Source organism: Strigops habroptila, chromosome 6, assembly GCF_004027225.2.
Source record: "Strigops habroptila isolate Jane chromosome 6, bStrHab1.2.pri, whole genome shotgun sequence".
In the NCBI taxonomy this organism is placed as follows: Eukaryota; Metazoa; Chordata; class Aves; order Psittaciformes; family Psittacidae; genus Strigops; species Strigops habroptila.
The window spans coordinates 68,713,651-68,740,454 of record NC_044282.2 but is presented as its reverse complement, the minus strand read 5'-3'; the positions used below and the strand labels follow the sequence as shown (position 1 = coordinate 68,740,454).

General features: G+C 42.4%; 2 protein-coding genes across 3 annotated transcripts in view; one reads left to right on the top strand and one right to left on the bottom strand.

The window, feature by feature from the left end:
- MACROD2 (mono-ADP ribosylhydrolase 2) overlaps positions 1-26,804 on the top strand; it is an 886,338-nt gene that overhangs the window by 97,289 nt on the left and 762,245 nt on the right. The window lies entirely within an intron of this gene.
- Positions 4,874-17,747, bottom strand: FLRT3 (fibronectin leucine rich transmembrane protein 3). The gene is made up of 3 exons (XM_030489747.1): positions 17,553-17,747; positions 9,366-10,105; positions 4,874-8,244 (listed from the first exon to the last, which is right to left on the bottom strand). Exon 3 carries the CDS (start codon positions 8,197-8,199, stop codon positions 6,250-6,252), a length of 1,950 nt encoding a protein of 649 aa, XP_030345607.1. The 5' UTR covers positions 8,200-8,244; positions 9,366-10,105; positions 17,553-17,747; the 3' UTR covers positions 4,874-6,249.

The following is a 26,804-nucleotide window of genomic DNA, read 5'->3' as shown; positions in this document are numbered from 1 at the left end:
TAACTTGGTTTCTGATTAATGTAGCTTAAATAGTGGGTGAGCATATAAAAAAAGGTGAGTAGGGTTTATACAGGTTGGGTTTTGCATGTACTTGAGGAGTAAGAGTTACAATGTGACTTCTTATCTCCTTGGCCTGGTCAGAACAGCAGCATTCCTGGGCAGAAGGGTTTACCTGTTAAAAAAAAAGTATTTACCATTGAATCCATGGAAAACAGCTCTCAAGTTTAAGAAAGCCAAATTAACTCCACTTTACATGTACCGAGCGGTAGCCTAAGATGCTGTGTAAGGTAAGGTTGCTTTTTCTCTTACTCTGTTTGAGCTACCAATGCTTGTTCTAGTAATTTAGGAAATTATGTTCATATAGCAGGCTCAGAGCTGCACAAGGGCTTCAGTTTAACGTGGCCTGCTCTGTGTCACCCAGCCTGAAAGAGTTCTGATTGTAGTCCATAAACATATGTAAGTACAGCTGCTCATGTGCATCTTAAAATTAAAAAGTCCCAAATTGTGACTAGGATCTTACAGTGGTGACAACTGATCTCATTGCCCTCACACAGTTCTTGCAATAAAAGTCAAGGCTTCAAGTTAAGATCCTGGAAAGAGTTATTGTGAGGGGAGATGGGAAAGTTTGTGGGGAGACCGTCTACCCCACCAGCACCTGCCTTAGACATGTCGATGTGAGATAGGCATTCACTTAAAATCATTAACAAAGTCACTTTTGTATCCAATGAAAACTGAAAGATTTGGAGTGGAATTATTTATCCCTCTTAAAAAAACACAGGAAAAGCCCCTAAACTTAACAAAACCAATCCCCACACGCCCAGAAAACATGTTTTCCTATGGAAAGCCAGTTGCCCAGTAGGCATCTAACAGGGACTTGAGACCACAGGAGGACATCTGTACATAGCTCACATGTGCATTTCTGATCTAAATATTTTAAAAATATTTGGCACAAATGAGAACAGTTCAATTATGCAAAATCTGTGCATAATAGCATCCTTTTGTAAATGATGTTCCCGCAGTTAATGATGAAAGAACATTGTGCAGTCCCTTGATTTTGACCAATTAAACCTTCCTGGGCTGTGTCTATAAATAAGATATTCCTGAAGCTCAGCAAGGGGACAGGAGCTCGCGCCAGCACTTGGCCACAATCTGCTCCCTGGTTTTGATTACTTAAGAGGGCTGTTCAGGGCAGGGCATCAGCCTCTATGGATACTGTCACCCAGCTTGAACAAGTCAGATTATTTAATTAGCCCTATTAAGATGCTTCTATTTTTATAAGTTATTCATGAGTTTTCTTTATAAGCTTAGAAGGTCCAGCTTCAGATTTCAGAAAGTGTTTTCAGGTCATGTTGGTAATCTTGAGGGGTTTTATACGGTGACTCCACTATGTTTTCATCCTAAGAAAACCCAAAGGGGCTTTGAACAGCAGCTGAAGTTGGGTCATACACTTCTGAGCTCCTGGCCTGCACGTTTTCAGTGTAGGACATTGACAGGGACCATGCATGATAGACATTTGCTCAGCTTCCAAAACGTGTGTTGTTAACCTTTGCCTTAGACCACCAGTAATCCAGAGGATGGTTATTTCTTCTAACACCCATTTTGTGGAAGTCTTTTGGTTTCCCCCTAGGGCAGGAATATTCCTCAGCCATCATTCAAAGACAACCATAAAATGAGTATCTTGTTTTGAGCTAGATGCTCTGTATCATTTTAGTGAGAGCCACGTTCTTTGTGTGTTTTTTATTTAGATTTTTTTAGAGGAGCAGGAAATGATTTGATGAAATAAGTATTAAAATTAAATCAAACACACATGGTTATCAAAAGAAAAACCTTTTAAAGCAGCTATGTCCCGAATCCGATACCTGTGTCATGGTTGTGCCTTCAGTGTTTGAAAGGGCTCTAATTTCATCACAAGGGTGGAACTCCCACTCTGCCACCCACAAAATTAAATTCATTTGCAAAGAAAAGGAAGAAAATGTAAAATTTTCATGTCTGAATTCACTCGGTGGGCTTTTCCTTTCTGGCTAAACCACTCTGGGCTGGTTTGGAAGAAGAAACTCCCCAGTAAGGAGTAACTTTATGCTTTTAAGAAAAGCTTCACTCGTGGCAAAGGCTGGCTTGTGGCTTGAAGCTTTTGGTTTTGTTCTGGTATAGGTGAAGGCACAGTTAAAGATTAGTACCAAGGTGATGCTGAAACAAGGTATAGATTTAGAAGCAAGGTTAAGGTGTTTTGAAAGCAAAGGGTATCTGTGCAAATTATGGTTCCATCCAAAAGCATCCCAAAGAAATGTGGTTTGGATAAATCCAGGCAGATGGCATCTGCCAGCTCACGTTTGAAGATCTTATCCAACTTTAGCTGGAGGTGAATACGCAAAATTGCATCCTCTTACAGAGCAGAGAAGTCTCTATGCGTGCTTTAGTGCGTTATGTCATCAGTAAATTATTTTAATAGCAAATAAGGCTTTATTACTTTTGCTCTTGCTTTATTGCATTTGCTGCTCTACATTCAATATGTACAGCATTGGCACAATATAGCTTGCATGCTAGCTACTGCATTAGCAGAAGAAATGGTAACTGTGTTCCAAGACCATAATACTTTGAATTTGGTACTGTTAAAGCCAGGAGGAAAAAATAAAAATCCCCAGCAGTTTTTGTATTTCAGGCTGTTGTACAAAGCTGGTAAAATAACAGCTTATAAATGAAGCAAATTTAGTTCTGGAAGGTACCGAGATGAGACAAACTTAATATGGTTTCCAAAGTACCAGGGTTTTTTTGGAAGCAGCTTTCAGGTTCGAATAGAACTGTGAGCAATTCAGGAGAGCAATATAAATTTAAAAATAAAGAGGGATGATGATAAATTGTGTAAAAGATACTTGGCAAAGTATTTTAATATAGAGGGTGCTGATTAAATTAACTCTGCACATAAATTTATGCAACGCTGAAAAGAAAGTCGCTCCTTGCTCCACAATTAAATACTGAACAGTGCCTTGAAGTAACAGGGAATTAGAAAATTATTTGAGATAAATTTAATGTGGATTAATGTTATTTTGATAAATGTGTGGAGTAAACTGCTCAAAGTAGTAATCTGATTTGCCTACATCTATGACTGTCTAATAGAAAGGATTTACGCATGGTGCTAGAGCGTTGCGCGCTGGAACTGCAGCACTATGATAAGTAGAAAAGTCTTGAAGAGATGGGCATGACAGGGGGCAGAATAGGAATTTGTATAAATATCCAGGGAAAAATATTACAGTTTAGTTTGAAATCAATCTCCCACTTGCCAAATTAATCTTAATATTGTGCATGTTGCATAAAGGTTGCTGTAGAAGGTGAGGAAGATCTTGTATGCATGGATGGGCCATCTTTCCCACTGACAGCACTTGTGGTAGGAGGACACCAGCTCTCCCTGCAGACCTGGCCTGGTTCTTTGCAGAGGACAGAATCACTTGTCCAGGTTTTCACTCTCTGGTGGAGGTAAAGCAGGAACAGCTGGGCCAACTTGTTGAAGCTCTTCTGGATTTGTATACTACTGCCTCACAGTACATAAATTTCACATGAAAAGTCCTCGTGCTTAAGATTCACGTGTAATTATCTCCTCCTCAAATGGCAATTTTCTTGTAGCCCATATGGCCTTTGCATGGCATCACCAAGATGTGTGGTAGATGCTAAGTACCATTACCAGGCCACCTCTGGCAGAGGTGCCTCAGCAGAGGCATGGCAGAGAGTACTTACTGAGCATTACCTTACCCTTTTCACAACACAAATTTGGAGTCAACTAGGAGAGAGGTTTTCATGTAAATTGCTTGAAAATGCAGCAAAACCCATTTAATTTTGAGAGCTGATGGCAAAGAACTAGTACTCTATTGCCAGTGACCCAGCTGTTAAATTTATCTCTGCTATGAGGGGTCCCTGTATGTTAGCTTAGATGAAAAACAGGTCTCTCTTCTCCAGCCCATGTTGGTTTCCTTTTCCCACTTACTACTTGGGAAGCCTTTTGCACAGGAACATAACGAGGCTCCATGTGCTTAATCTTGGATTTCTGCCCCTTCCCTGGGATTTACACCTGATGGGAAAACAGCAAATTAGTCCATTTAGTGCATTACACTGGGCTGAGCTCATTGCTGTTCAGCATAACATGCCTGTTACTTTTGGCATCGTGGATCCACTCAGTGCTCCATGTGAAGGAGAAGACATGATTTGTGTAAGGTCAGTAGGGAAGCACGGTGCTGCTCCTTCATTGCTCAGGAACCACAGGAGGTGTTCTTGAAGGTGAGGTTGAGGAACCAGTACCACGGCACAGGGAGTTTGGACAGGAACTTCCCTGGGCACATCTGGAAAATGAGGATGAAAAGAGCTGTGTGTTACTGGAAGTGTTGGGTCTGTGCAGTAGGATGGGTCCCCAGCAGGAGAATCATTTGCAGGCTGCTGAAACCATCACTCTGTCACTGCTTTTTCTTGTCATCTTCCATCCTTTACCACTTTTAAGGGAACAAACAGGCCAAGCACTGCTAATATTCTCAAAATTGAATAGCATTTGGTAAACATTCCTTCTCATTCGAGATATTGTCCAAATATTTTTCTATTTGCTGTTTCCATTGTGAAAAACTCATACCTCAGAGGATTGTAACTCCATGCCTTCCCTCCCTGTCATTGTTCACACACTTGAAAGTTGTGAAAACTGGCTTCCCAAGTGATCAATAGTAAAGAAACCCTGCAAGTGGAATACCGTAAAGCTGAACAAAGCAGAAGGTGAAGCCCATGACCTGAAGAGTAGTAGCTTCTGAGCAGGTTTCCTACCGGTGCACTGCAGAGGTGCAGCATTATTTCAACCTGATTTTCCAACTTTATTCATCAATAAGACCAGTATTTTTCATAGTGAAGTTACATATGAAAAAGTGGGTATTTTATTTTTTTGTCCTTTTTTAAAGTTTTTAAAAGCTTGATACATGTAGCGTTGGATCAAGGCACACACAAGACTGGCCAAAGGGCGTACAAAGCACTTTGGTTTTTAGTCGAAGAAACAAATGATTACGGCAACAGAGAGTGGCTCGGGGTTTAAACATGAAATAGCTCATAGTTCAGTAGGAAGGCAGAAAGAAACATGCTACCCTTACAGATTTATCCAGGAATTTCTGGAAAACTGTGACAGTAATGGGCAGTATTCCTGACTGTAATGGCAGTGTACTGAACACATACCTGTATACTGTTTGTTAAAAATCGCTGTATTCCCCAATTGTCTGCTTACCTTCGTGACTAAAGTTTTTGAGACCTTGTTATATTGCCTGTCCTTTTTGTCCCCCTCTTTCCTTACAAACTGCACTTTCAGCCCTTTCTCTGTTCAAAGCAGTTTCCAAGTGTTGTCTCTGTCCTCCTGCCCTTGCCTCCCAAATGCCTGTGACCATCCATCACTGTTACCTCTGTAATAAGCAGCCCACTGGCTTTGATAACCAGAAACCTATCCCTAAGCCCTGTCTACCCCCTTGGCTTGTAGAGCCTAGCACATATTTTTGAATTCCTTGTTAGGAATCTGATTAGGCTTTCTTCCAGGGATCAATTCTTTTTTTTTGACACATGTCAAAACCTTCAGTCTCATGGATGTCATCGATTTGCTTATTTTCTTTTAAATTGGATGTCACCATTGTTGAATGGATATATCCAGACAGCTGATATTGCCCATTACTACACGCATTTTTGTTTATTGAATATTGTAGTGGTTTACAGATTTAATAGACCCAACACTGAAAGTTCTGTGAGTTTTTGCAACCACTTCTTGATGTTTCTGATTTGCCAGGTTCAACATTGTTTTATTGATACCAAAGTGAAAAATGGCCTGTGCTTACACTTACAAGGATCTCAGATGAATGTTCTGACTGCTCAACACGGCAAGAAAATTCACTTTCACAGTCAACAAGTCATCTTACTCAGTAGAACACAAAAGTTAAATGGTCTGTAACTTCAATATTAGCAAGGAAAATACAGTACAAATTACTAAAAAATACTAAAATATAGAATTGTGGTCAGGTATCCCCACTACATTAATCGCAGCAGTAGCCTGAAATTTGAAACTTTTAATAAAAAGTTCTTAAATATAAATTATATGGCAAATGTACAGTACATTGCTTTGTCAGTCTTTTAATCCAGTGTTTTGCAGTAGAACAGCAACTGTTAAGTCAGTCTTTTCTCGTTTTCTTTAAAAAACAAAACCAAAAAAAAACCAACCAAACCCAAACCAGTCTTTCATGTCCTTCAGTATCATGAGTGTGAATGATCTGAATCTGGAATACCACTGTCTCTGTAGCTCCTGTTACTACTGCTTTCACTGTGGCTGTTCTTGTACAGATTCATGCCGTTAGGTGGGAAAATGGTGTGTATTACAAACTCCTCCTTGGACACTTGGTCATTGGTTATTGGTATCATCTGGAAAGAAGTCTCCCTGATTTCTAGGATGGAGTTGTCTTTCTTGGTTCCCGCTTCAGCGTAGTCATCCTTTCTCCGGCGTCCCTTGCTGTAGGCGCAGTTCCGGGAGAACAGGGACCCATTTCTGTGGACGTACCAGCAGACCAGGGCCAGCAGTGCGATGGCCACCAGCGCCACCGCCCCACCGATGATGGCAGCCAAGGGCAAGCTGGAGTTTTTGTAAGGTTCTTTCTCCTGCTCCCGGTTGAGGGTCGTGGTGGGGTTGTACATCTTCAGAGGGGCCGTCTCGGTCTCGATGCATTCAGGCGTTTCATCGGAGAGATAGATGTTGCTGGTTTCCATGGGAACCATGCACACGCGGTACGGCGACTCCGGTTCGAGAGCTGTGAGCAAATAGTCATTTCTGTCGCCTGTAACGATTGTTTCAGTTATAGATCCAAAGGCAGGGCTGTGACCCATCTTGAGCCAGCTCAGTCTTAAAGCAGTCATTGGTAGTGCAACCTTCCAGGAGATGTGAATAGTCTCCGTGCTTACGGATTTCACAAATATTGTAATGATTTTGCGCACTGGACTTGCTGTGGTTCTGTAGTTTTTGTTTAGGTTGGGAGTCTTGATGTCTGGTTGTTTGGTCACAGAAACCGGCCAGTGGCCCTGGGCCGGGTATAAGGTGTTTGGTACCGCGGTAGTGATTTGGATGGTGCTCATCATGCCATCGTCCTTACAATCAAATAGTTCCACGCTGAGGTCTTTGATAGCCATTCCACGGACTTTCTCTGGTGCCTGACACATCAGTCCACGCACATTAACTTTTAAAGGCAATGACTGTAACCAGTCGCGCACCCATTTCATTTTGCACCCGCAGTTCCAAGGGTTGTTGCGAAGGAAAAGTTGAGTTATGTTGTCCAGATCATCGAAGACACCCTGAGGTAAGTTGCTAAGATTGTTGTTGGACATATCTAGTCGATACAACTGCCTTAAGTAAGAGAAAGCATTGGGTGGCACACGGTTGATGTGGTTTTCTTGAAGGTAAAGCTTTCTTAGGTTTGTTCCTGGCAAATTCACCGGTGCGGCTGTGAGCGAATTGCGGACCAGCGACAGTTCTGTAAGGTTGACTAGATTCATGAAGACTTTGTCTCCTAATCCATGATTATTTAGAAGATTTCCGTCTAAAACAAGGCGTTTTAGATTTGTAAGGTCTTGAAGGGACGGCTCTGAAATCGTGGAAATACGATTATCATCCAAGCGTAGCTCTTCTATGGTTTTAGGCAAACCCCAGGGAATGGTGCTAAGGTGATTTCGGGAGAGAAAAAGAAGTCTGAGATAGATGTTGTCCCGGAAAGCTCCATCCTCGATGCTAACAGCGGAAACGGAATTATCATCCAAATGCAGTTCTTCCAGATAAGGAATTTGTGAAAGTGAATCATAAGTAATGGTCCTTATATTGTTCTCCTGCAAATGCAGTTCCTTAACGTACTTAGGGAGGTTAGTGGGGAATTCATCTAGGCTGTTGTGGTATAAATATATTCTTTCCACCCTAAGCAAGTTCTTCAGTTCTGAAGGAATCCCAGCATTATTTATTTGATTGTTCTGAAGGAAGAGGGTAGTAGCATCCTCTGGGATTCCTGTAGGAATAGATGTCAAATCGCGATCATTACAATATATGAAACCCATATCACAGCGACATACTGAAGGGCATGGTTTGGCACTAACAGAACAAGGTGCCATGTCAAGTAACAGCCCAATTTTAGTCCAAACTAGGAAGATGCTCCAGGTTACACTAATCATGGTCAGGAATGATGAGATTTGTATACAGTTCTGATCTTCAACAATCTAAAAAAACCAAACAAACAAAATTATCCAGATCATCAGCGAAGAAACTGCAGTGAAAATTCAACTTCAACATTACAGAAGACATCTGAAATACACATATTAAACCAGAATTCAAGCTCTTAGACACATTTGACTTTCCTTACATCAATAATTGTACTACTACTTGTACTAATTCAATTAAGTTAATAGGTGATTCTGCATAGCAATTGAAAAGAACATAATCAGGTATGTCTGATCTGTGAATTGTTTTGCTTAAGCATAAAGGCTCTTTCTAAGAATTCCTTCACATTTCATGTGCAGAGACAATCTTTGTTCACAAGTACCAGGTAAGTACAGAGCTGAAGTCATACCAGAGTTCAAGTAAATCATTCTACATCTGAAAGATAAGCAGTAATTCCTTAGCCAGCTAACTAGCCCAGGAACCCTTTACAGTGAACTATCAACCTCTTACCAAACTCACAAGTTTAGTGGTAGCTGTTTGGGAGGTCCAGAAAAGTTCTAATGGCAAAGCATAACGTGCAAAAGAGTAAGGGCCACTTAAAGACTTTTTTTCCAAGGTTTTCCAAGTGCTCGATGTCACATTGAGCATCTCATGGATACTGCAGCCTACTTCAGTTGGTTTTTGAGCTGGAACGTTTAGAAAGTTGAATGTTACAAGTGGTAGGTAGCTAACAACCTGACGTAGCTGGTAGAGGTATGGCTTTCTAGTTGACTGGACAGAATACTTCACTGCATGCTTAATTTCATGGTTAAATATTAGTCATTCTCAAAAGTCTTCTTACTAAGCAGTACACTAACAAGAGACTATTTGGAAGGTTTAACCACATTTTCCCATCTTATTAGTTCAAACCGTGCATGGTAGGATAATATAAATTAACTCTTGAGACCGAAATTGTACTTTGCATCAGTAGTGTGTTTGTACATTGAGCTCAGGTCATTAGCATTTTTATAGCTTTTAAGACAACATAATTCAATTACCATTGTAATTAGGGTTGTGAGAACTTCTGCAAGATGACCTATGCATTAAGCGGTGTCATGACCTTTTCTCTTGTGGGTTCATATATTAATTGAACTTTATTCTCTGAGGCACACAAAGGAAAATAAATTAATATTGATCCTACCGTATTTAAAGGTAAGAGTAAATTTTGTGCTTGAGGATATCCAGTAAAGGAATGTCTTTCTCACGAGTCACTCTTACGGTTTACTCCATGGAGCTGTGTTTCTCCTCAATGGTGTTTACTCAGATGGCCCTCCTCAGTGGTGTGTGTTTTCTGGCTCCTGGCACGACACTCAATGAGCATTCCAACCAAGATTTATCATGGTACATAAGCACACCAGGCTGGGGCGTAGAAAAGCTTCAGCTTCCCTCTATTTCTGTCCTCATGTAAAGTCCGTGAATGAAGAGCCTCTTTTGTTTGGTTTAATGCCTTTAGCAGGAATTACTTTCTTTGTAACTCTTACAAACTCTTCTGTGCAGCGTAGTAGTCGGAGGTGGTAACTTCAGCGCTGCATGATGGAAACTATTCATTATGCTGAGGCTTGAAGGATGGTGGCCTCTTCAGGAGGTCAGGAACGGGGCTGCTTTTTCCAGTCCGGAATTATCCAAGTATAAACGTTGTACAGTAGCTACATCCTGATACATCCACGCCTCTCAGAGAACCATTTTCCGACTCACTTTTTAACACTTCTTCCCAATTTGTAATGCAGGAAAGAATTCCTCCTGCGCTGCGAGAACGCAAGTGACTGTACTGTAGAAATGTCAGGCAATTCAGATGGTTTTCTTCATTAAAAAAACCCACAAAAATATGATGTCCTTCAAAGAAAACTCCCCTTTTAAAGCTTTCCTTGAACTCTTAATTTCCTGCAAAAGTAGAAACAAAAAAAGGGGAATTAATAACAACTGGTGGACACTAATACGAGTTGTGTTGCACCCCCTATGTAAGTCATGCTGTGCTTATTGCATCCATGACTTGCATACATCTTGTTTTCCCAAAATATTTGTATTTCAGCAAAATACAGAGCTCTTTAGGAAAACATTTGTGCTGTTTAGTCTCATGTTACTGCGGTTTTTCTGGAACTGCATCTTCCTTTCTTTCAGCACAAAATAAAGTCATCCTGAATTGACAGGCAGTAACAAAGTATTTGTAAGTGATGTTTTCCACCTGATTACAAATACAGGTCCTAACTCCTTGGAGGAAGCCAAAATGTTTGCTTGCTTTGTGTTCTTGGTAAACTGAGATAGATGATGATCCTCTCCTTGGTTTTAAATGTAAAGGGACCTAATTACCATTCAGTAGTTACTGGATGGAAGGGGAAATGTTTTGCTTAAATCCTGTATTAATATTTGACATCTGCAACATGCTGAATCTGATCTGGGGACCAGCCAGGCATCTGTGTCAACTCTTTGACAACAGAGATACATATGTGGGTTTTGTCCATTAAATAGGCTGGATCTGCAGTCTGAACTTTTAAGCCTGTTGTATTTGTCACGCTTCACAGTGGAACTGATGTTCAGATTAGCATTTTATCATCTGATTTTCCTCATTTCAGGAAAAACCACTGTTTTCAATCTTGTCTCTTCATATTTCTTGAAGAACTCTATCTGGTTATTTTTTGAATGGTATTTTTAACCTGGGCTACTTCCTATCATTATTACAGCAAGTACCCAGTGAGCTATCAAGTTTCTGTCCCCTGGAAGCATGTAGGCGATATGTCTGAAATAGAAGTGGTGAAATCTGAAATTAAAGAAATCCTTTACGTTTACTTACTTCTCCCTTTCATGACTGCATGTTGTCCAGAGAACTAAGCACAAGCCTCGGGACTGAAAGGCTAGGAAGAAACAGCATGCTGAGTAATGCTTGCTTAGCTGCCTTCCTACCAGCTTAACTAGAGTAGCTTCTGGTCCTTCAGAAAATATCAGGCCTAAACAGAAACAATCTCTGTTTTAGAACTCATCTTGCCATTTGAAGCAGATCCATCAAGAAATAATCTGTAACACTCCTATAGCAACAAGAAATAAGCACTGATACAAAATTATTGACATAGATACAAATTATGCTACTTTTTTTCTTAGGAGAATATTGACCTTAAAAAAATGCCCAACAACCAACCAAAAAGCCCCCAAGTCCCCATTTTAGAGAGGGTGAGACTCTGTAGTGAGGGAATGGTAAAGCCTTTTCTCTCCTGATGCTGCTTTCATGCTCATCTGAGCTTTGTTTCTGCACCTTGTTTTCAGCAGTATAATGAAAATAGTAACTCAAAACAAGACAGCCCCCCGCTGTGGCATAAATAAAAATTTTATCATATGCTTTATTTAAGGCCAAAACTCAATCTGAGTGGCCACATTTTAGAACATAAGAGAATGCACGTTTTTTTGGTAACTTATGTAATGTGGGTAAATTATGCAATCATTATAAAATGGAACAAAAAAGGCTCCATAGTCTTCCAGTGTCCAGTTTGCCTGGGCTGTATTACTGATGTGTTTGGGGACAGAAGTCCAGGCTCTATTCCTGAAACTTTGAAATAAAGAGTTGCTCAATAGCTGTGGGGAAAAAAAACGAATCTCATAGGAACTAATGGAAAGTTGTGACAGAGGGTATTTTCTGGCAGTATACTGTGAAGTAGCAATATACATTTCTTAAACAGGTCTTTGAAGGTTACAATAACTTGTAATTACTTAAGGAAACCCCCCACATTTCCCTTAGAGCTGTAACAAACCAGTTAGTATTAAGCAAAAGAGAAGCTCTAATATGCATATATTAGATATACATACAGGAGAAAGTTAAGTTCATTTGTTTTACTTTCCTAGCATATAAACTGTTTCCTCTTTGCTCCATTTGATAGTCATCCCTTCATTTATTGCTGCTATTATAATAGCAGTAATGTGTAGGATTAAAATGAAAGCACTAAAGCTCATTAAATTCTTGGAATTTTTTTAGCCCTTCTCTCAAAATTACATGAAAACAAGAGTGAGAAAAATAAAAGCAGGTCTCTTTGGAGAAGAGACACTGTTTCAAAAATGTGGATTAAGACTCTACCCCCCACTCCCTTCTCTGAACTTAGACTAGTTTTCTTCAGGTCTTGATTGTTTGATATCTCGCACTTCCCTTTTATATCTCGAGCCATAGCTGAAAACAATGTTTTTGCATATCAAAGGCTCCAGTGATCTGTCTACAGAGAAGAAGGGAATCCTGCTGCCATGCTCCAACTTTCCCCTTCTTGAGCTGTCTCTAAATATTCCCTGACATCAAGTCATTATAGCTGATCCGGCAGGATGAAAAGAAAAGTGACCCCCACTGGTACAGACACTGTGTCCAGGTTTCTGCAACATCAAACTGGGAGGCTTCATGGCCGCATGGGTTTGAAAGAAGCCATTACTTTTGAAGAGAGCAGATTTTTACAAAGTATGTGCTAAAATTCATTTTTAAAATGCAAAAAATGACTTTTCTTTGGTAACAAAAGTAACGTCGGAACAACCCAACAGCAGCTTTTCTACTTATCTTTATTCCGAGCTGAATGTTTTCATGAACTTCACTGAACTGCGTGCTTAAATTACTTTTTCTGGGACACTGTAAAGCGAGTGCATTACTAGAGATAGTGGTAATGCCTCAGCCTCGCATGTGTACTTATCGCTGGAGTACTGCTAAGCAGGGGGACATCTTATTTTAAAATGGTAAAAGTAATTTGCACTACACAAGAAAAATGTATCAAAGAATATTTACTCTAAGGTATGAGTCCAGCTGCACTCCCTGTCCCTGTAGGCAGCAAGAAGAAAGAAAAGAGAAATAGTTTTGGTATATTTGAAAAGGTGGGGGTTTTTTCCTCAAAAATGGTGCCAAAGAGCTCTTTTCTTTCCAAGCTGTGATAAAATGTGAATAAAATCAAGACCTCCTGACTCGAGGTCACACAATGCTTATTTGAATTTCTAATCTACCTCTGTGTTCTCCAGCAGGAACTCCGGTAGTTCAGGGGCTTCTTTCTAACCATCAAAGTAACAGGGGGAAGGGAAACAACTCGGGATTTTCATATTATAAATGACAAGAGTATCATTTAAAGTTAATATATGTACATGATAAGCCCAGCAATTCTGCTTCATCAGTGTAGTTACATTCCGGAATTATCTCTCTATTTGTTTAGATTCTGAACTCCATCTGAAGCACAAAATGTGCTCATTTTTAAAAGCACTTGTGAAATCTACTGCATATACATCCATTTTAGCTTACAAAGGTCGTGCTGCCTCTTAAATAGCTTCACCAAGTTGGTTTGTTTTATTTAAAACAAACAAAAAGAAGTTCCACGGTGCTAATCTACCCTTAAAACAATGCCCATACTTTGTTTTCTTTAAGGGTATTACTCAGGGTTAGTTGATAGTGACAGCAAAATGCTTTCTAAGCACCCTGTCTAGGAGCTGCAATTTCCACGATCATCATATTTCAGGAAGGTGCCCCAGTCTTTTGTCTGGTGCTGGGCGAGCAGAAGGTCCTCTAGCTGTCTTTCCAAGGGGTAAAGAATGTAAAGTAGATCCTTAAAGTGAGAGTGAGCTCTTCAGTCAGGTTTTATCTCTGTGTTTTGGTGAAATTTGGGCTTTTTTTTTCCCCCCTCTTCTCTTGCAGCTTTTACTTGTGGAAAATTTGCTCCCCTCCCCTTGTGTAGTAGTTGAACATAATACTGCTTTTGTCTTCCTAGTCCTAACTCAAGTGCCTTAAAAAATGCAAATTTTTATGTGATCTTCCCTCAAATGCAAGTGAATCTGACTTAGAAAGGGATTCTCACTAAAAGCCTGACTCCACGCCTAAGATCAGCCAAACCAGTATTTGCTGCAGAGGATGGAAATGAACTACAAGTTGTTCCCTTCTGAAGTTTACTTCTAAAAACCTCTCCTCGTTTTGAAGAAGCGAGGTTGAAAAGATCCAGACTATTACGTGATTCCTACTCACTCTCTTGTTTTGACTACTCTGCTTCTGCAGAGGTTGCACGTTGAAAGAGCACTTTGAGGGGGAGTGTTTTGCAATGGCTTTTTGGTTTGTGTTTTAGTGCTCTTTGAGTTTAGCCAATTATGGCTTCTAGGTTTTCTTTTGAGAGCTGCTGCTGAGGTAACTCGCCCCTGCTTGAAAGAATGGAGAACAAATGCTGCCATTGTTTCAAGGTAAAAATCTATTCCCCCCCACCCCTTGACAAGTTTTGGTGGAATTATACATGATAGGGAATTTCTGGCACAAAATAATGAGGCATGTGAAAATATTACTTAAACACTTCATAAAGTCTTAGTAGTTTGCTTTCCTTCCCTTTTAAAACAGTCATTTGTGCATCTGCCTAGCACTAAATTTGCTCCTCAAAAATATAGGTTTTAAAGAAGTCAAGACTGTTTGAATCCTTACAGCTCACAAAAGGAAGAGTTTGTGATGATATATTTACTGAACACTTCTCCAGATGCCTGCCCTGAGTGATACTTGGTGCCTTATTAAAAATAAATGTAAGCAATCCCATATTAATTCTTCTGTGCATTCCTGTGCTTTGAAGTGATTAAGGAAAACACTTGAGAAATAACTAGCCATTAGCATCCATGCTTCCTGCTAGAAGGAGACAAAGATGGCCATCTACCAACCGAGGCCACTTCAAATAATTGCAGTGCAAAGTTTGCAAACTCCAGCAATTGCTTTGATTAGTCACCACCGCCTTACACAATCGCCTTCAACTTTGAGCTACTGGTGACAAAGGGAAAATGAATAAAAAAGAACGAACCCCCCCCCAACCAACCCAGAAACGCTGTTTTATTTTGTTCTTGTAAAATGCAGCCACTTCGTTTCTGGAGATTACAGCTTGCTCTGAGTTTACTACAGAGTTTTTTTGCCCACTGGGGGGTGGTACATGCTACAAAAACTGCTTTAAAGAGCCACAAGTCAGATGGGTTTTGCTGCTGTCCAGTTTTCTCTGCTTTAATTACAACAAAGTCTCTTGTTCAGAAAACCAGAGGCAGCCTCCAAAGGAGGGAATTAAAATCGCTTAAAAAAATAACTCTTTTTAGAGAGTTTACAGACGCTTATTTCCCAGTTGATTGTATTAACTACGGTATTTATCTGGTCCTTCTCCAGTTACAATAAAACGTATGAATATACAGAAAAGAAAAAGAGAAGAGAATTAGCATTTTAAATCTATGCCAAGGGTTGTCACTGTTTCTGGTATATAGGAGCGCAGAAGGCAGCAACAAAATACAGCTTTTAGAAGTGATTAAATGTGGATGGAAAAATAGAGAAGCTTGATAGCAGCATGAATAGAAGGATTAGAATAACCTCAGTATATTTAAAGATAATTGGCTTTCTCTAGACCCAGGTATACCTTTTGTTTATGAAATGTTTGAAAACCGATCTTAAAACAGGGCTGTATTGGATGGGTTTGGAATAAATTAAAGGAAACTTGAGGGTGGTTTTTGGGGGTGGTGATAGGGGGAGAGGGAAGGGCACTGAAACCTCTTCACTATGACCTAACGTGTGGCATCTATTGACAAGGAAAACACACACTGATCTTTCTGTTTTATAGCAAATCATTCTTGTCTTTGCACACTTGAATTGACAAATGCATTTTTCACTCTAATTCAAAGAAATGTTCATTAAGACGCCATATCCCCAGGCAGTAGATGGTGAGCATAATTGATGCTTCTGTCTTTTTGGGCAGTATATTTTAGGCAAGGAAATTGGGGTCAGGATAATGATTTAATTTTTTCTAAGTCTGAACATTTTCAGCCTCTTCTTTCCATACTTTTTCCCTGCACAGAGGATTTACATGGAAATGCAAACCCTGAATTCTTTTTTCTAAGTGGCAGTAAGAAAATGCATCCAGCTGACATGCTCTTTTGCAGGAATACGATTTAATAGTGAAGTAATCCTGCGTTTCGGTGGGAATCTGGTGTACAAAATACTCCGCTGGACTCTTTAACTGGCCAGAATTGATCCCTTGGAGAAGGGAAGCGACTCGCCTTCAGCCCAAATTAGTAACCCATGGCTAACAGCACTCCACGAATTAATTAATTACATGCACTCGTCGTGGCATTTGCAACACTCCTCACAACTTGGGCTGCCTGCGCCAGGGCTGCACCCAAACCCCTCTGCGGTCAGAGAGAGGAGAATTTAGGCTACCTCAAAGAGAAGGACTGAGCCAGAAAGGCAAGCTGGCTGGGCAAGAGCTCAGCTTTAATCCACCAAGGGAGGGAGGTGGATCTTGGAAACTAAAGAGGTACTCAAAACCCCCAAACCAACCCCAAAATCAGGGCTGTGTCTAGTGCCGTACACTATGGCAGATGCCGGGCTGGGATCTGCAGGGATGCTCGGGCTTTGCCTCCCCAACTAAGTTGCAGCTCCTAATGGTGTTGGAGGAAATGGGTGAAACAAAAGGCTCTGGCACATCTGGCAGCCGTGAAACGGGTTTTGGGGCGAGAAGAAGGTAAAGATGAGGTGTGCAAAGGAACAAGTGGATGAAATGTTTATTTGCAAGCCATTTATGAATGCTATTTGCCGTGCCTGTAGGAGGGCAGACAATCACTTAATAAACTGAAAACACCACCAAAGTTGATTAAAACTAGGCGAGGGCCTTTCGGATGCCGGGGGGATTATCAGCCAGCTCTTCTTCCTCCAGCAAGGGGGGCGGTTTGGAGGGAATTGGGGCCTGTTGCATTCCTCCTCAGCGTACGTGCAACCATTTTGTTCCCCAGCTCCTCGCCCGCAGACTTTGAGCGCCCGCGGAGACACCGCGGGGAGGGGGGGGACATGATACAGACGCGCCCGCCCTCCCTAAAGATGTACATACAAAGGGCGCAAACCAGGGCAGAAATGGGGGGTACGGGCAGCACGACCCCCTCGCCCAGCTCCACCGAGGGCTGGGGTCCCAGCCCAGGCGGGGCGCGGGGAGCCGGCGCGGCGCTGCTGCTGCGCGGGTCCCTGCGCTCCCGCGGAACCCGGTTTTATGCTCTTTCTCCCAGGGCTGGTGCGACGCCGGTACCGCACTGGCAGTTTCGGGAGCGCCCCAAGTATGCGGCGGGTGATGGGGATGGCAAAGGCCGGCTGCAGCCGCCGCTGTGCCCGCGGGGGTGTCCGCCGCGTTCCGCGCTCTACCGCGCAGCCAGCGGGGCGCTCCCCGTCGCAGCGCCAATACCCGCACCCCGGGGCTTGGGGGGCGGGGGAGCGAGAAGGGCAGGTAAGCGCCCAAACTTCCCGCCGCATCCTCATCCTCATCCTCCTCCTCCTCCTCTAGCGCCGCACTCCCTCACACCCCAACCCGCGCAACTCCCGCGGAGAAAGCGCTTATCCCGCACTTACCTGCGGGGAGCGGCAAGAAGCGATCCCGGTTACAGCGCGGCGGGCGCCGCCGTAATCCCACCCATGGCCGGGGCCCGGCGCGGGGAGCGCGAAGCGGCGCGGGGCGGTTGCGCGGAGCGCGGGGCAGCCGCGGAGCTCGGCGCGCGCCCTCAAGTCGCGGCGGCAGCGGCGAAGCCGTGGAGGGAGGGAGGGGGGGCGTGGCCATACGTCACCCCGGGGGGGCGTGGCCGGCGGGAGGGGCGGGGCGGGTGGCGGCGGGCGCGGCCGCTAGGGGGAGCAGCAGGCGGCGCCATGGCGCGGCCGCGCGGGGGAGGGGCGGCCCCGCTTCGGCGCTGTGGAGAAGGGGGGGGGTGTACACACGACATATGCGTTTTTAGGGTGTTTTTTAGGTTTTTCACCCTTTTTTTTTGGTTGGAAGAACATCAGCGGTGCCGCTGGTGGCTGTGCTGGGGGAGGAGGTGTTCCTTCATCCCATTAGTGCTGCAAGTTAAACCGTTTTTGTGTGGGCAATGGTAGGAAGTTAACCCAGGTGGTTGTCGCCGTCCCCTTGGTTTTTGGCCTCAGGAGAAGGGGTGGTTACAAGTCGCAGAAACACTTTAAAAGTAAAACTAATCATAAATAGGTGTCGCTTTCCTCACTCTCCTAAATAAATGTTGCTCCCCCAGTGGTGTCCATCAACAGCAGTGGCCTGGCCATAGCGCCGCGCTTGAGGCACCGCAGGCAACAGCGGCAGCTCTGGGAGAGGTTTAAGGGTTTTCTCGAGGTATTAGTGCTTAATGCCATTTGAAATCAGCAAGTGGATAAGAGCTGCCTGGTTTTTGTGCTCCACCCAGGGCAATGCTCGCTTGGAGATAACACAGATACCTTATCGTGCCCGGCGAGACTGAGGCTGAGGATGAATGGTGCCCGGCTGCTCTGCAGTCTTCAGGGGGTTTTCGTCAGAAACAAACTTTCTACTCTTGTAACAGACCCCAAAGTTGATGGTCATCGTAAGGCAAGCTAGAAAACATATTCCCTAGATGTTTCGTCATTAAATGTTTCTTTATTCCCTATATTCATAGCTTACTGACTTGCACAAGTAGCATTGGATTTGGTAGATGCAGTTGATGTCTCCAATGTTGTTGGTTTATGTTTTCCATCAAAATGGGGGTTTCTTTCAAGGCAGGCAGGCGCTGCTTTCACACGTGTCCTGGTCTTTTCATTAGTGGTGCATTGGTGATCTCGTCCATCTCCTGCAGCGTTCTGGCCATGCATGTTCGCCAGCACAAGGAGCTGATGGCTGGGGGAATGTGGGCACCTGAAAACTGTCCCAGCTCTCCTGCTTTTTGTGGTTGTTCTTTCTGCTGGTGTCAGAAGACAGCAAGACCAAGCTCCGTTAAAGGGAGCTTGATTTCTTTAAGATCTATGGAAACTGCCAGGTAGTTGCACTTTCTGTATAAAATTTGAATACTTAAATTCCCATTGTTTATCTCTTGGCAAAAACAAATACAGAGAAACCAGAAATAGTCAAACATTGTCTTTTCTTGAGGAATTTTAGTAGATTTTTTTAATGCTGCTTGATATATTTCGCATTCAGATGTTTGAAATGTTATATATCTGCTGTATTTATTCAGCTAATTAAAGAGAAAAGTCGAGATTGATTTTCCTTGACAATGAGGGAAGAGGATTTTTCTCTCTATCGCTTCAATTCTCATCTTTCCCTGAGGAGAGTAAAAACTAATAATAAATTGACTATATGTTAAGGTACAATTGTCTGTATTGATAGTCCTGGCAGAGTGAGCTGTGCCCTGAGCAGCTCATTATATCCAACTGTATTGTGTATACACCTTGATGCATATATCACACATTATATTAGTGCCCGTATGGATACGTATGTACACGTACTGTATACACATAGGTATTCCTGGTGTTACTATGTGTCTGCATCTCGTCATCTGGGACAGAGCAGTGGGCTATGGTAATGCAAAAGGTGTTCTGAGATGCTGCGAGTATCCTGTAGTTGTTTTCCTTAAACTGAGATTCTTGTGATATTACAGTAGCATTTCTCTTTGGTATTTCTCATGCCTGACTTTGTTGTGTTAGTTAACAGATCCTGGCGTTACGTTGCTGTGCCATGTTGCTAAACCTTAACATGTATCTGTGGGATATTCATGAAAGATGTATAAGGTACACGTTCAAGCTATCTTTCAGTTTTATTCCAAGGCCAGCCCAGTGCTTATGGCATTAGTTAGAAATTACAGTAAATATTCCTGGAGAATTCCAAAGGGCATGTTAGAAATAATTAGATTTTACCAGGTCACAGCTGCTCTGGAGTACTGAAAGGTCTTTAATGTGCTGTTGCAAGCAGATTTTTGACTACTCTCTTCGATGTAAACTCCGTAAATATACTTCTTAAAAATATGGGTAGCCTTTAAAATACTCTCCACAAAATAACTGTCGTACATGGAGAGCATGACCACCTTCTCCACCATCTTCTTAGCATATAGAAATTCAAGGCCTCTTGAATTCCAGGAGAATGGAAGAACACTGTTAATGCCAATGGAGTTACTCGTATGTGGGGAATAAAAATATGAATATTTAACACAGATGTATCAAACCCTAGGAATATAATGAGATATTTTAATTGAATTTCAAAGTTAAAATAGTCTTTAACCTGTAGTTTGTTTATAGAATTAATTAATGCTCGGGATATGGAGATTAAGGTTCTTGTCAGACCTATGGGGAAATCACCTTTCGGAAGACCTGGCAATCTTGTTAAACCTTACTGGGCTGCGAGTTTAAAAGGTGGCAGATGGGAAACTCAAAGCACTTGCGCTACATAACGTGTTTCAAAGGATTTTAATGTAAGTTTGTAACACACGCTCGTAAGGTGCTGTTAGGTCAATGTGATAATGGTGATGCTTGTTGGTTTTTTTCTGAGCACCCTGATGGTATGATAAGAATCACAGTTCTGGGAACTCCCTCAGCCAAAGGTCGACCTGAATGACTCTTGCTGTGATTTGACGGGTGTTTGGATCTACTTTGTCCTGCTGTAGATCAGGTTCCAGTCATAAACATTTCTGGGCAGGACATTTATGAAATGTTAGGAAGCCAAACACACTGACTGGGAAGTGAAATTGAATCTGAGATCACTCATCCTCATTGCAGAGGAGAGAGCTGTCTTCAAACATCGAAATGGAAACGTTGCTGCTTCAAGCTTTCCAACGACAGATTTCTTTTAGATAAAACTGAGAGTAATAGTTTGATATTCAATGAAATACACTGAAATGAACGTTAGTGGTTTTTAGCTCCAGGCTTTTATCAGGTTATATTGATTTTTCAAAGCAGGCTCTTCTAAGTCCAAGCTAGGCATTGGTTGATTTGTAGAGACATCTAAGAAAAGAAACCACTGTAATATATGAACTTTTGTATGATACATGTCCTATAAGGTTTTCTGATATTGACTAAGTACAACAAATACCTATTGCAGTTTGTATTAGAGTTTAATCTTTAAATGATCTCAACCATGTCAAAATTAGAATCCAATTTTGGATACATTCCTTCAAAAAATAAATGCCTGTCAAATTCAGCTTTCAGCATTGTGTGTGTACATAGAGTACCTTGGCAAAGTTGACGCAGCAGCTCTGTATCAAATGCCACAAAAATGAGAATGTAGTCATGCAAGACAGTCCACAATAAAGCTAAAAAGGTATGAAGAGTCTAAAACTAAATATTGGTTTAAAATTAGGTGGCCTCAAGAGTGCTTTTTTATTTCTTTTCACTGCCAGAGGAATGTTTGAGAGAGAATAGCTGTAATTGTGATTATTCTTTTGTCTGTCTGCACAGGCCAGGAGATTAGACCACTGCACCTGTGTTTTCTGCCATTCCTCTCCCTTCTCTCTATGCTCTCTCCCTGTTCTTCTTTCCAACTCTCCTAAACAGCCCCAGGGAAAAGCCCTGTCAACTCGGAAACACCCCTGATGCAACCGCATTGCTATTTTTCCTAAGGCAAATTAAGAGTTTTGCTTAGAAGATCATGTGCTTTTGATAGCAAAATCAAGTAACTTAATAGGGTACTCGAAATTGCAAAGCCTATGAGTAAGGTGTTTATTTTTTTGATTTACAGGACGTACAGAAATGGATAAAGAAAGCTGAGTGGGTAAAGTCCATACCAAGAAAGTTTGCTCATAATACTTAAGGCCGATTGATTTTGTATTTAGAAGGCAATTTCCTCTATTTGTTAGATTGTCAAACCATGAAGTCACCACAACAAAATCTTTAGGAGAAACAAGAGCTAATTCCTTCACAGCTATGAAGAATATGGAGCCTTTGCTTGCAAATGTAACATAAGCAATGCTGTCAGAACTGAATAGGCTTTCCCTATGCTTGACATGGTGTTGAAAGTGTGTTAGAAGAAGGAAGAATAGTGTCCTCCCGAAACTACCTGGAAAACTTTGACTGAGATTGCCAGTAACATCTAGTTTGCGCAAGGAAGAATCCTGCAGAGGACAATGCTGTTCTTCCCTGAGGGTATCCTTACATTTGCAAACTCAGGTTTTTATGGATGCAGCCTAGACCGAGCTGAGCAAAGCAGTAAGTGCGTTTTTACACTGCTTCTGTATAAAGAGACCCAGTAGTAGAAATACTTCAAAAAAATATAAGTAAATGGCAGAAAAAAATCCCCACTCTGGTGCAGTCTTCACCTTGGATTCCATTTCTTGGAGCTTTAATTGCTGCTTATGTGACAGCTGCCCAAAGCTGGCCTTCAAGAATAGAGACATCGTAAATCATAGAATGGTTTGGGTTGGAAGGGACCTCAAAGCTCATCCAGTTCCAACCCCCTGCCACGGGCAGGGACACCTTCCACTAGAGCAGGTTGCTCCAAGCCCCTGTGTCCAGCCTGGCCTTGAACACTGCCAGGGATGGGGCAGCCACAGCTTCTCTGGGCACCCTGTGCCAGCACCTCAGCACCCTCACAGGGAAGAACTTTTTCCTAAAGTCTAGTATATTAGATATTCAAGGCAGAGGTGATCTGTGGCTTGGTAAGAAGGGGCTGGGAATGGATGACTCCTTTCTTGTTCCTGTTTTGCTTGTTGGTATTTGAGCTCTGCTGCTTCTGCTGTTGGTTAGTTAAATACTAAACAGACATCCTTTTGGTGAAAATTCACATTTCTTGTTGCATTTCCATATGCACTTTTCATTAACCTTAGTTCTTCATAGCTATATACCGAAAGCTTGAAAGTCACATTCTTTCTCATAAGTGTACTTTCAGGCCACAAAAATGGTTCTTCTCCTGGTCCTTTCTCTCTGTTTTGTTTTACTCCCTGCTAGCCCCAGAGTTTTTGCCACCTCTCTCTTCTTGCCATTGTAATGCTCTCTCTGCCAGGCTTTCTGCATACACCCTGCCTCCTACCCACCTCCTCTCCTCCTCCTGCAATGCCCAATAGCTGTTCTTCTGCACATCAAACCCACGCAGGAGCGTTTACATTCCAGCTCTTTGTGCATTGATCTTCTGCCATGAGAAGCTGCTTCTGCTGAACTTTCTTCTCTCCCTCATTGGCGTTCTCCTCTGGCCTTCTTCTAAAGAGTTTCCTATTTTCTTTCCTTCTCCTATTGGTCCCAAGCTGAGTGAGCAGCTTCACATAGGTCTAATCTTGTCGAATTACACTGGCCAAGTTCTGTGCAGATCTATAACGTATTAGTTACCCAATCTGTGTATTTTGTATTACTTCTAAACTTGAAGCAATTGCGTGGATATAAGACTATGGAAGATTTTATGTGGGGATCTATTATCCTGAATAATGTACACCCCTGCTTTGCATGCAAATCAGATCAAAGCATTAGCCTGCTATTTTGGCCAAGTGCATCGCCCTGGTTGTTTGCGTTGCTTGTGTTTAGTCTGTGTTAACATCTTAACATCCAGCAGTAAGCTGGAGTCTGTGCGTTTGCTGATTTGCTTGTGTAATACCTGGTTTTGAAATTACAAAAGGCTATGTGCCAGCGTGGAATATATGAATAACTCAAAAGTGTTTATTCTCGGGAAGGCCTGAGTTTACATTGTCTGAACAGATTTGTTTAGTCGTAAGTAGGGGTGATTACGCTGCCTTTGTCTCTTCAGCAGGAGAGGGCATTTCAGAAATGGCTTTGCACAACAGCAGTCAGTGGCGATGGCAGAAAGCTGCGAGTTGATGTGGCGGTTAAAAATGAGTTACCAGGAGTTCTGAAATGTCCCTGGCCATGAGGAGTGTGCTTACATTTGATGAGATCCTGACTCAGAAAAAGGATATATATATGCAGGAACTTTATCTCAGTTGAGAAGACAAGCCGCTCTTGTACGAGAATCAACTCCACCAGCACCATCTGTGTGAGTCAGTGTGGAAGCTGGCTTGTCTTCAGCATCTGCTGGCTGAGCGCACTGTGGAAAGCTCCTTGAAGCTAAACAGAAAATAAGAAAAGTAGTTTTAGGGCATATGTGTGTTCTTCCACATCTCCTTTTCCTCGTTATGCATTATTAATGCTGATTTTACTTTTTACCACTGAAATTTGGACTAGAATTTATCTCGAATGTAAAGGACATCTCATTTCTAAAGCGCTGGTATGCTCAGCGGAGGCATAGTGTTTCCTTCAAACCTCAGAAGCACGTTCATGTTGGAGGCTTTCCCGGGTATTCCTAGAGCAATCCCTGTTCACCTGTGTCCCAGTTGCAACACCTGGAGAGAATGATTTGGAACCCTGATGGGTGGAGAGGAGCTCCCCTCTGGCGGGTGTCTGCCCAGAGCTGGCTGGTGAGCAGGGAAGTGAGGAGAGGGCCTGAGACCTGGGAATTACTTTGAACAGGTGATGGGAATGCATTATTTAGTAGGTATGCCTTGCTGCTGCTGAGGTTGAAGTTCCTTGAAGTGGTAAGAGACTGAAGTTCCATGGGAAATGGGATCCGAAAGTCATTTCAAGCTTAGTATGTGGAGCGGCATTCTACTTTTTCTTTTCTTCCTTAATCCATCTTTAATCTCCTTCCTCAAATTTTGTTCTTCGGCCTTTTGTGAGCATGCACGAGTTGCTGCTGCCCATCCCAAGGCCTTGGAGGAAATTTTGGGGATCCTGGAGAGAAGCAACCTGTAGAAACCCATGAGAGACCTTCAGCTCTATGACTCAGGGAAACTAAGCATTTTTGGCTGAGCTCAGGGTGGATGTGGCCCTGCACCATATGCAGCATCTAAGACAGATGTCTTTTTTGAGAAGGTGACAACAGTGGCTTTGTTACTGAAGAGCGGGGTCTGTCTTGCTCTGGGTGCTTCAGACAAGTAGGAGACTGCAGAAGGCAGGATGGGAATTTTGAGGTATATCAGCTATGTGTTAGAAGAACACTTTCATCAAGGTTTCGTATTTTCTTTGAGCTTCTTGTTTTTCTTCTCACCTTGGAAAAACAAACTCCTACATGCACATACATAGTTGAGCATGTTTTTGTCTCCACCAAGAGTGGTCTGTGCTATAGGAGCTGTTTATGAAAGTCCTGAATAGGGAAAAAGATTTTCAAAGCTGCTTCACAGTCACTCTCCCACCTGCTTCTCCACCCTAAAACCCACAACTCTCCACTGAAGGCTTGTGCATCAGCGCCAGAGGCTTCATCTTTGTTCCCTTTGGAAAGGAGGTCAAAGGCAGGCCTGGGTCTTCCAACCCAGCCAGGTAAGGCGAAAGGCCTGTGGTACAGTCATTACAGTGTAAGTGATGCCATGGAACAGAGAGATCAGTGATACGCTCTCATAGGTGATTTAGCTTTTCATTTCTTTGCTTGGCAGGCTGGATGGGTTATAAAACTAGACTATAAATCAACTTCCAATTTTCAGGTTTTATAAAAAAACTTGTAGGTGCAAAACTCGGGTTTGCACATTGCTACAGAAGCAAAAGCTTCCTTGGTGGTGTGACAGGGCTAGTTGGACCAATGATCAGCATCAAATACGGCGTGTCCATGGTCCTCATTAAAGCATTAATTTATCTGATTCCAGGTAAGCAGGCTTTCAGATATAGTACCATGTGTTACAAATACTGAATCTCCACTTACTGATGAAAAAAGGCAAGTCTTCATTTGAATGAGAGAAACAGAACAAGTCGCCTCATTAAAACTGGAGTAGTTCTTGACCTTAGCAATAGTTCTTTAAAGTCATGCCTTGCTAAAATCACCAGCAGTGCCCGAACTAGCACCTTGTTTATAGTTGCTCTTCACCTGATGCATATCTCAGTATGTCTTTGGCTAGATTAAAACCCACGCAAGGTGCTTGTTAGAGGAGCAGTGTAGCTTTATACATAAAACTTCAGACCTTCTACAAACAAAATGGCCATAGGATCCCCTGAGATGGAAAGTATGGTTTTTGGAAGTAATGCTCGAAACATTTGCTTTTGTAGTTTTAAAGCACTAAAACCAGAAGTTTGCCTTGCACATGCCAGCAGATGCAACACCCAAACTCCAAGAGAAGCTCAGGAAGAGCTGTTAACAGCTGCACTGGGAAATTACCTTCATATTTAAATATGAACACATCTAAAAATAACCCCAGTGAGAAATGAAAACTCAATTTGTTGTTAGCTTGCCTAGCATTTGTCTTTATTTCTAGTTTATGTTGTTTTACGTTATTGTTCATGGATGTAACAAAGCCTATTTCATTTCTTCTTGATCATTTTTCCCAGGGGATGTAGAGAGGCTCTGATTGCAATTGTAAATTCTTTAGTGAACAAGTCATGATTGCTGTGGATTGTTCAACCACAATCATTTCAGGCCTGTGCCGGGTCAGCTCTGTGCTCTGTGCACACAGTGGAGCCTAAAAGCATAAAACAGAAGGGATTCAGGTTATTGAGTTCAGTTCCCTGATACTCCAGGCAAGAGCATCTAAAAATGGGTTTGAACAATACAGCTGGCTGGCTGCTACCACAGAGGGCAGCCCCATCTCTGCTTTTGCATCAGTGCTTGTGTTTGGCCAACCCTTTAGTTAGCTCAGCTGCCAGAAAATCAGACTTTCTCCCAAAATAAAATATGTTCTGGCAGTGCTGCTTTTCCATCCAGCTCAGGATGGAGCCAGACAAGTGCCATGGCAAAAAGGGAGCGGAACCATCCTCTTCTGCTGCGGTTTGGTGGTGAGGGCAGGCGTGCCACGCTGAGGAGCTGCAGTTGGCTTTTGTGTCAGCTCTAACCGTGCTGCAGGTATGCTTTTCAGAAGGACAAAAAGTCAACTTTAAAGCCTCATTAGGGGCTCGATTTAGTATCTACCATTTGAGTGGAAGCTC